This window comes from Diplotaxodon limnothrissa, linkage group LG3 (assembly GCF_057381915.1).
Source record: "Diplotaxodon limnothrissa isolate DT_005_m linkage group LG3, D_limnothrissa_male_GT1.1, whole genome shotgun sequence".
NCBI classification, from domain to species: Eukaryota; Metazoa; Chordata; class Actinopteri; order Cichliformes; family Cichlidae; genus Diplotaxodon; species Diplotaxodon limnothrissa.
The window spans coordinates 46,059,869-46,070,298 of NC_140598.1; the positions used below are offsets into that span (position 1 = coordinate 46,059,869).

The 10,430-nt window shown below is 41.8% G+C and overlaps 1 protein-coding gene across 2 annotated transcripts; it reads right to left on the bottom strand.

The window, feature by feature from the left end:
* Positions 1-1,786: 1,786 nt before the first annotated feature.
* Positions 1,787-8,487, bottom strand: hnrnpcb (heterogeneous nuclear ribonucleoprotein C b). Of its 2 annotated transcripts, XM_085349455.1 has the most exons (9): positions 8,479-8,487; positions 5,883-5,928; positions 4,981-5,252; positions 4,148-4,220; positions 4,013-4,060; positions 3,717-3,883; positions 3,513-3,626; positions 2,988-3,139; positions 1,787-2,037 (listed from the first exon to the last, which is right to left on the bottom strand). In XM_085349455.1, exons 2-9 carry the CDS (start codon positions 5,885-5,887, stop codon positions 1,948-1,950), a joined length of 921 nt encoding a protein of 306 aa, XP_085205581.1. In that variant the 5' UTR covers positions 5,888-5,928; positions 8,479-8,487; the 3' UTR covers positions 1,787-1,947. The 2 variants fall into 2 exon arrangements, with proteins under 2 accessions (XP_085205581.1, XP_085205582.1); XM_085349456.1 differs by lacking the exon at positions 8,479-8,487 and having other exon boundaries at positions 3,513-3,652; positions 3,713-3,883; positions 5,883-5,920.
* Positions 8,488-10,430: the final 1,943 nt, after the last annotated feature.

Genomic DNA, 10,430 nt, shown 5'->3' on the forward strand with positions numbered 1-10,430 from the left:
AGACGGTTTGGCACTTAATTTCATGTTGTGCGCATGTGTAGAAACAATGGGTAGGATGGATTCCCAGAACACCTGGCAAAAGTGACTCGAAATAGACACTTTTGCCAGTTACTTTGAGTCTGTGTGTCTTTTTAAGTAGTTTTAAACCTTACTACGGTACTTATAAACTGCTTACCTGTCATAGAAACCGATTTCTAAGTTTTCAATGATGGGAATGATGCCTTTTAGTGCCTTGATTTATTTTCCACCTAAACATGATATAGCATGTTTAGGTGGAAACAAGTGAGCTAACTTCCTGCTGACTTCTAACTCAGTTAAATTTAATACATTCTGCCTGGATATTAAACTTAATCGTTACACCTGGTAAAGCAGCAACGCTGATCATTTTATTAAAGATGAAAGAATTTAGACAGTTTTTAACTCAGTGATGCCGCAGTGATCGTTTGATTTTGGGACCTGAAGCGGACGGCGTTTTGGACCCAGATTACTCCGCGAGGCTCCTGACTACAGTAGCCATAATGCTCCAACAATCCATCAAGCGATGCGGCTTCGTAGATTACCAAAGTCGCACTAAAACATTTTTTGACAGATTTTTGAGCGCTGTGTACCACATAAAATCGTTTTGAGGTCAGTAAGCACAACCAGAATTCAAACATAAGGCGCACCGGATTGTAAGCTGTATATTTTTGAGAAAATTTAATTTTAAGTGCGCTGTATAGTGCGAAAAATACAGTATTCATACAGCACTTTCACGTTCACACACTCACTCCAATGGATGCATCAGGAGCAACTCGGGCTTCTGCATCTTGCCCAAAAGACACTTTGGCATGCAGCCTGAAGAGTACAGGAGCCCGCGATCAATCTGCTTTCTTTCTAATTGGTAGACAAGCCGCTCGACCAGCTGAGTCACAAGTCTTGTGTGATGTGAAGGGTCAGTGTGCACAGCTGTTAACAAACCTTTGTAGAAATTTTAGAGCTAAAACTAACTACATGGACCTGGAGGTATATGAGAAAATACCAAATTAGTTATAAAAATCCTGCTCACTGAAGCCTCAACCTGTCAACTCAGCACACTGTTGCATAACGCACAGTTTCTCAGTTCAGTTCATTGATTTAGCCCCACCTGAATGCCACAGCGACTGTGTGCATCTGGACTGGATGAAAGGCTCACAGAGGCTCCACACTGGAAAACATGTTTATTCACTTTTACCAGTGCAGTCAGATGAAACAGGAAACAGAAGAGACGGACACAAACAAACATGGAGCATCACTGCATTACACAAGTCAAGGTCAGTAAAGGTCATCACACCTCCGCAGCACACAAGACTATTTCAGGACCAGTGAGGATCTGTGTGGCCACAAACGAGCACATGCTTGTGGCATTATCCGACAAGCAGAAGTCCAAGATTTTCTGAGAACAAAAGAAGTACTCTTTGTGGCCTTTGTGTGGGCCACTTATTGGGACACACTGCCACCTGCTGGTTAGGAGGCAGCTGTGCAGCAGCTGGATCAGCAATACATTTTAAATGTTAAAACGTCTAGCAGGAGCCCACCAACATTAAAGACTACACACTAGTTCAAACCGCGGCACTTGAGCTAGCTAGCTAATAGCTGGTAAGGGACTCGATTTTTCAATCAGTTCTTTAATCCGTTGTGACAAATCGTTCAAACACATAAAACGTTACAGTTAAGCTCGGCTGAGTTTGCTGTTTATGTGAAAGAAGCAGAAACATGTTCATATAAAAAGTCAAATAAAAAAAAAAAGAGTATATTTACCTTCCCGACTTGAAAGAAAATTCTGAAACAAGTACTTCTCATATCTGTGAATTTGTACATGAGAGGAGTGATAGCTACCATATGATGTAAATAACTGTCCAGTCAGTTCAGCAGACATGACCACTGCGTACAAGTCTGGTGTGGAGAAATGTGAGTGTGTGTGTTTCACATTCAGGATTCATCTCCGTTAGCACTATCGTCTTCTCCTTCCTCCTGCTCACCTTCATCATCATCATCGTCCTCTCTCCCTCTGCTTTTCGTCTGCACACAGGGACACACACACAGGACAAAGGTTAACGTCAGTATTTGACACATGGATCAAGCAAATGAAGCCCAAACTCCACAGTAGTTGGGACGGTGTGTAAAATGTAAGTATAACTATCAAATGCAATGATTATGATCAATATATATCTACAACGTATGCAAGGCCTCTGCCGACAAAGACTTCATCTGTATACCTTTCAGCACTTATGAAGCTTTTCCACATCTCTAAAAGTGTTTCTGAGCCCATGCAGTGATTTCCATGACACAGTCATGTCTGTTTTTAATGCAGTGCTGCCTCAGGGCCCGAAGATCAATACTGGTCTTTGGCCTTATGCTCTGAATCTTTTGATGACGTTATGCTCTGTAGATCAGTGGTCTCCAACCTTTTTTGCGCCACGGACCGGTTTATGCCCGAAAATATTTTCACGGACCGGCCTTTAAGGTGTCGCGGATAAATACAACAAAATAAAACTAGTACCGGTACCGAAAAAAAAGAAGACTTATTCATAACACACGTGAAAAGACCCAGGAAAACCGAGTTAACGATTAAAACGATAACAAAATAACGCTGAAAACCGATAAAAACCCTGAAAACCATACATTTCACACCTGAGCCTCAACTCTCCTGGCCCGGTACCAAACGACTCACGGACCGGTAAAATGAGCTTCTATTTTTCACAAAACAGTAAAATGTCCAGCTTTAAACATCTGATATTTCCTTTGCTCTACTATGAAAGAAATATTGTTTTATGGTTTTTGGAAATAATTTTATTTATATTTTAACATCATCCCAACTTTTTTGGATTTATGGTTTTAAAAATAAATCATGTTAGGTTCTTTGCACTAAATTCGCCTGTTGAATAATAGCTGAAAACAAACTATGTGCATACAACAACTTGTTTAAAACAGCTGCTGATGTCCTCCTTTCCTTTTCCCCCTGTCCTCACCTCATCTTCATCCTCCAGCAGGTCTCCCTCCTCCTCTGAGTCATTCAGCTCCCGGCTCTCTTTGCCCCTCTTCAGACTGTCTTCCTTCTTGCTGGAGGTAGATGAGTGGAGAGGAGACACTTCACCTGGCTCAGGTTTGGAGCTTTTCATCTCTGAGTAGACGGTGGAAAGAAAACACACAAAAACACTCAAATAAAAAGCTGATTTTTCTGTTTCTGCCAGTCTGCTCCATACCTGGAACGTTTATATAATTGATGGCGCTGGGTGCATGAAATGTATATTTAACATTTGCATAAGCACCTCCATGACTCATCTTTGTGCAGCGTGAGTCACAGAGAATATATTTGTGAAAAAAAATGACATCTTCTCTTTTGGAAGAAGTGGACTTTGCTTGAACTGGTATTAGCTAATGCCAACCTGACAAGTAAATAATCACGTACACGTGTCTGTTTGTAAATGTATTCTTGGAGGTTTTTAGGCTGTTGACGTGATTCCTGGCAGCCCTAAAATCAAAGCAGGACCCACCTGATTTCTTGCTGTGGTCCTTCTCCATGTGGTCTAAGCTCTCCAACAGGTAGTCCACCTTGTGTTTGATCTGTGTAAGCTCCCTTTTTATGGTCTGTAGATCATCTGCCTTCACTGTAGGGGAAGTATGGGATAAGCCACTACTGAGATGACCTTTGGAAGTCACCAGTAAAGACGGCATGGATGACTCTGTGAGGAACCTACTTGTATGTGAAGTTCTCTGGCTGCTCTTGGAGGAGGAGGAGGAGAAGCTGGTCTTGGTTCGCCGGCTCCCTCCGCTGCTCAGGCTCACCCTGGGACGTTTGGAGGGGATGACCGCGCGGGACAGAGGGGGAGGAGGAGGAGGCACCCGGGACTGGTAGGAGTACATTCTGAGAAGGAGAGCATCAAAGTGTTGAGCTTACTGGCTCTGCAAGCTGCTTTACAACCCCCCAGCTGGCCAAAAATGTGCTGAGCAGCAGGCAGATTATTCTTACATGTGTAAAGAATAAACTGCTTACCTGTCATAGTAATCTCTTTGGAAGTCGTAGTCCAAATCAAAAGATGAACTGTGAAAAGAGAGGGGACAGAAAGATTAGCCAGCAATGTGCTAAAGCTGCTGCACTGTGACTGAGAGCAAAGCAGCATGCACACACCTGTACATGTCTCCTGCAGATCGCTTCACTGTCTTCGATCTATGAGGCTTCGGTTCACCTGCCAGATTGATGTCTGTAGGAGGAGAAACATCGAGGTAAGGTAGGATGGACTAGAAATAAAGGAAAGAAAAACGCTATGGGAGAGAATGTGTGAAATTTCATCAAACACATCACACCACATCGCCATCTGGTATGTTATTTTTGTCAGACTAGTGCAGGTTTTACCTCTAACAGACTGTATCGGCAAATAAGTCCTCACATTTATTTTTATTTGCCTGAACAACAGAGAGGCTCCTCTGCTCTTGTTCAGAGTGGATATGAAGCAACTCTCCTCTTTCTTTACTTCATTTTACTTGATTGTAACACTAGAGGGCAGCAGCATGTGTTTAAACTGTGAAATGGGAAGGACGTCCCAGATTTTAATCTGTAGGTGAGCAAATAAACTGCACATTGTAACAGATACAAGTCAGGGAGTGAACATATTTACAGCCTATACTTTGTGTCTCCATACAATTTTCTAAATGCACTCGTGATTAGAAAAATAGGAGGTTGGAAAATGTATTCATTTGCTTTCCTGCCAAATTAGAAAGACTGATTTTGCTTTCAGTGCAGTAAATATAAAGCTACTGCCACAACTTTACCTATATCACATATACGCTGCACAGAAGGAGGCATACCTAGATCACAAAATATGGTAACAAAATATACTATCTAACACTTCCAAAAGTCTTTAATGTAGTGCAAATAGTATTATATTATTGGTTAACTTGCTTTATTCTTCAGTGACATTACCAAGCAATACCTTAACATGCTGTTTTTTTCCTCCATCTCACCTAGCACCTGTCCAACGATCATGCGGCCGTCCTCCCCGGCCACGGCGGCCCTGGCGTTCCTCTCGTTGGAGTACTGGACGAAGGCGTAGCCCTTGTGGACGGAGCAGCCGAAGATCTTGCCGTACTTGGAGAAGATCGCCTCCACATCGGCCTTGGTGACCAGCAGGGTGTTGAGGTTGCCGATGAAGACGCGGGAGTTGAGGGAGTGGGGGTCGGTCTTGTTGGTCACGTTGCTGCTGGCCATCAGGCTGGAGGAGGAGGATGATGACCAACTGGCAGGGAGACAGAAAGAGAAGGGTGAGTGCATGGGTGAAGATAGCAGTGGGGAAAGAAAAGCAGGTCAGCATGTGGAGGTCAGCAGTGTTTAGAGAAACAAGAAGGTGTGATATAGATTTGTCTTGTACTAAAGTTTAATGATAATCTCTGCTCAAAGGTCAGTGTGAGTGTTGAACCTTCAAGTTCTTTAACGGTATGACTTGAATCACACTGCCTTTGAGAATTCAGAATGATAGTCAGTGAATTGATTATTGATGAATTTCTTTTGATCTAATAGTTTATAAAACATCCAAAGATGAAAACCTGACTTCTAAAATGTTAAAACCAGCAGCCGTTCCAACTAATTTTTGGCATTTTGTGTATGAAAAGCTTCACATGCTTCGTCATTGTGAATACAGGTATTAATTCTCTTTAATCAAACTGAGTTCATTTATCTCTAATTACATAATAGCCTCATTATAATCATATGAGAATGCCACTGCAATTACTGTTACGCACAAGGAACTTTAAGTTGTGCTTCTTACCCCTTACACACTAACTGCAAGTTTGCACTATCAAGAGCATCTAAAAATAGATACTAGACAGAGTAGACAGTGTGATCGGGTCATGAAGCAGCCAGCACTCACTCCATTGTGTCTGTACTCGGGTCGGTGGAGGTCTGCCTGTCTGTGTCTGTTGGAGAGAAGAGGATCGTGGAGAAGCTATGAAACATGGAGACTGTGGGGGGGATTTTTGCTACACCTCCAAAAGATAGGATTTTTCCTCATATTTGGCCAAAAAAGGGGATTAAAATGGAAAAAGGTGTTAAAATATTTTAAAAACCTGTGGGATAAATTGTTATGACAAAAACAAGCATATTCACTCGTGAGCAAATCCAGTAACCTTCATCCTCCACAGAGGGTGAAGAAGCTAAAATGATTTTCTTTGCATTACAGCAGCTGGACAAAGCTTATAAAATGTGTTGTACAGCTTAATAAACACAGCAACCTCTGAAGTGCCGACTGCATCAAAATTGGATCGTCGCACACCAGGAAGTTTGCGTCATGTGCACTTCGCGAGTCTGCAGGTACGATCCCCTTCTTTCGGTGTATGCCAGTAACAATCCGCCATGTTGGCTGCCACATGTTAGAGTCCCCTCTGACGGCTCTGCTGACATGAAAGTTTTGCATCACGTCATGTTTCACTTGCATCGGTGCAGTTTTGGAAGCTTCTCCTGTTGCTGTTCTGCATAAACGCACAGTGTATGCATGCAGTCAGTGGCGTACCAGCGTTGATTTTAATTAGTACAGTCTTGCCACACTGTTGCTGGATTGCTGTCTCACCAGTGGCCAATACTGCAAAGTTATGTAACACTGCAGGAGAGGGGGACAAGTCCCTGAATGCAGTGTCAAAGCGACACTACAGGAAAAGGGTGATTTCATAAGAAGTCTTTATTTTATTCTGGTCACAATTCTGTAGTACACTTTAAACCCCAGCATGCGGGAAATGATCTTCTTTGCTCAGTCCCCAGAGTCATTCATCTCATTATCCACCACTTCAGCTACTGCAAAGTCACGCCTCAGCTGCCAAAACAACGGCGCCCAGCAGCCTCTCCCCGCTCTGGCTGGTGACTCCTAGCAGAGGATTACAGTTTACAGCATTCCGGCCACAGCTGAAAGCGCTGCTTGCCACTGCATGATTTTGGCCAGGATGCGTCTACTGTTTGGCGAGCTGACAGGACGTCTACAACATGGGGCGTGTTCAGGAGGTGCCGGGGACAACTGTGGCCTCTTTAGCTTATGTTTCTAAAGCTTTGTGGGGGGTTTAGGCAAGAATATCAAGGCACACGTGCACTCTAGTGTGATCTGAATGTCTGATGCTAAACACAACCAGTCAAGTTATATTTACACACAAGATGGAGAAAGGAACATTAAACCCTTGTATGTTATAGGCATGTGGATGGGAAGCTTGTGTTTGGACTGAAACAGGCAAATATCTTGCAAACACCAATTTTGCAATTTTCAAATCTTTGGGCACATGCCCATCAATTGGAGGACCTTGTTTGTCTTTTATGTGTAATGATATTTGGAGCCATTTGTGTTCACTTCCTTTAACTAGCATTCACTGCAGGCCTGTTACGTTTCCAGTTCTATTCAATTGCATGATAGTTTGTGGTCCCCTTGTGATTTAATTCTAAATTCAACATGTGGGGGCTCATTATTCAGGAACAACTGCTTATTATAGTCACTCATTAATGGCTCAACACACCTCTGTGGAACTTTTCTTATCCACTGCCTCATCTGGGCCTCATTTTACAACTCCATAAAAAACCTGTTCACTGTTCAGCTTCCCTCTGAGTGTTGGATTTGTGTTTGTGCTTCAACTGTGACAACACACTGCAGCTCTCAGGATTCATGCTTGAAGACAGACGAGACAAAATGACAAGAGCAGCTCTGCTAGAGGTTTTTTTAATACACATTCAGGGAGCAGAAAGTGGCGACGTGGTCGTCACCAGAGGTTCTTTTGATTTGTTTTCCAAATCAGATCAGAGATGATGGAGGTGAAAAGGTGAAATGGAACTTGTTAAAAAAATATCTGAATTTAAAAAAAAAGAAAAAAAGGGGCAGAAAAAAAAATCTGTGTTTAGTGATTACTGAATTAGTCACTCATTAAGGTTATTTCCCTTGCATGCTGCAGTAAAAAGCCACTTTAGGGACAGATAATTGCCTCTTAAAGAGCAGGCAACTTTGTGTTTACGTAAGTAATGGAGCACTTTTTAATTTGTCAATTAACATGCACACTCACAACAAAAAGAACAGGGGAAAAAAAATCACTCCAAAGAAGGAGAAACAGTCCTCTTTTTGGTCTCTGTCGGTGCTTTTCCTTCATCTAAGCACTTTATGTGGGAAGATTTGAAGAGGTGTTATCCAGCAATCAGCTCCAACACAAACTGGGCCACTCACAATCAACAGCATGATGCATCTGATTATCACAAACTGGGAGGCGCATTTATGAGGCCATTAGGGCCAAACAGTTTGAAAATTAAGTGGCTGATTTCTCTTCTTTTACAGCACCCAAAGCCCCCCGAACTACTCTCTACTTTTAAACAAAAAAGGAAAAAAGGGGGTGGTGGGTGAGGTAGAAAATAGACTAATGCCAAAAAGGGGTGAAAGTGGAGTAATATATTAAAAAAAATGATGCAAAAGTTGAGGTGAAAAAACAAAAAAGTGTAGACCAACTTACGATTTGCTGCTGCTGAAAAAAGTGGCTTCAAAAACTAAACGGGGGAAACAAAAAAAAAGGTAGAAATTAGAAAAGAAGGTTTCTAGACTGTTCTGATGCTGTCATCACAACAAGCAGGGGAGAAAACGTCAGGGCAAAAAACATGAACGCTACAAAAGCGGCTCATCACTTATTTAGGATAAGTTGTGAGCTCTACATCACACTGCGGTGACAAGAGATCCGGGAATATGAGAAGTCAAGTTTTCCAAGGAATTTCTTCTTAAACCAAAATTTAAAAACACTAATGGAAAAATATGATTAGACATTTTAAAAATCACATCTACAATAAAGATACTTATTACAGCTCATGACTGTTTAACTATATGCACTTTAGGTAGTACAGACGTACTGGACTTCTGATGAGGTTTCCTCGATCTTAGATATTCCACGATCACCTTTAAGTGGTGTTATTGCAAGATGGAAGCATTTTGAAGTAGTAGCGTGCCCGATGTTGTAAAGTTACAGACCGGGGTCGCCGATGCTTAAAGGTCACAAAACCCCTGCTCAGCAAATTACTGCAGAGCTGCAAATCTCCTCTTGCATTAACATCAGCACAAACACTGTGCACCAGGAGCTTCATGGCCTGGGTTACCATGACTGAGCAGCTCCTGTAGATGTACAGTACAGTTCTGTCCATTTAGTACAGCTAGAATAAAGATGAAGATTTTATTCTTAACAGATCTGGTAATATTGTGAAACCGGTGTTTATCAAATTGGAGTGCAAGTGCCCCTAGAGGTGATTATGAGTACTGCATTAAAAAAAATGTACCTACCAAAGAGTGTTTTTACTTTATACCTTCTGGAAAAATCCTGAAATTTAAAAATAATTACATGATAGTGAGTTCAGTAGGACTTCAACTTTATTACATTTAACTTTTTTTCATTCTACAGAACGATAAACCTGGATTAGCTGTTATACTACCTTTAACACCAGGGATTCTGAAGGAGAAATTGACATTTTAAATCTGCATCTCTTCACTGAACTCTATCATTTATAACACAAAAAAAACCAATTTTGCTATCTGAGCTTCTATGTTAATGTAAACTGACCCACAAAGGAATCAGTGGTCTGCGAAAAGGGTGGTGGGTGCTTTATTTTGGCCTCCTGCCTGCCCTCCATGTAGGGGTCAGAACAACACCCCTGCTTAAGGCCACTTCACTGCAGACCACACCCACTTGGGGACCGTGGAAGTTGGGTAGAGCAAGGTGGGTCAAAAAAAAAAAAAAAAAAAAAAAAAAAAAAAGTAGACTTCATTGACTTTCCACTGTAAAATGTTGCATAATTGATTATAAGTTTGTTTATTAGTATATAAATATTAATTCATAAAGCTTTAAATCCAATGAAAGGCTAAAAAAACCCCCCACATAGGTCTATAAGCCTGCCTTACAGCAGGCCCACTTGAGCACTTCAGGTCTAAGCAGCTGCACAGCTCAGAGTACATTGCCAAGATTGTTAAAACACAAAAAATGAGTAATTATATCAAAATTACCAAATGCATAATTCTGTAGTGCCAGTGTTACATCCCCCCCTCCCTCCCCCGTCCATGAACGTGCGATACATAAAAGCACTGTTGCTTTAATGTTCCTCCAAAAACGCCCCCGCTTCTCACAGAGGGAAAACATCTCGCCTGCAAAATAACAGGACTCCTGAGATCAGCTGCGGCAAACACACCGCCTCAGCACCGCCAAAATCACACAGAAAACGGAAAAATACGTCGTTAGGACTCGTTGTAAACGACCGCATAACAAGTTTCAAGTGGAGGCAAAACACAGGACCAGAATAAAATGCAAAATTTAAAAACATATTCCCAGAAAAACGGCGACACTTTTATTTTCTTTCTGGCAAAACTGTCCAGAAAATCCTTCCATATTTTATCTTCATAGAAATTAGAGCACACGCAAATAAATCATAG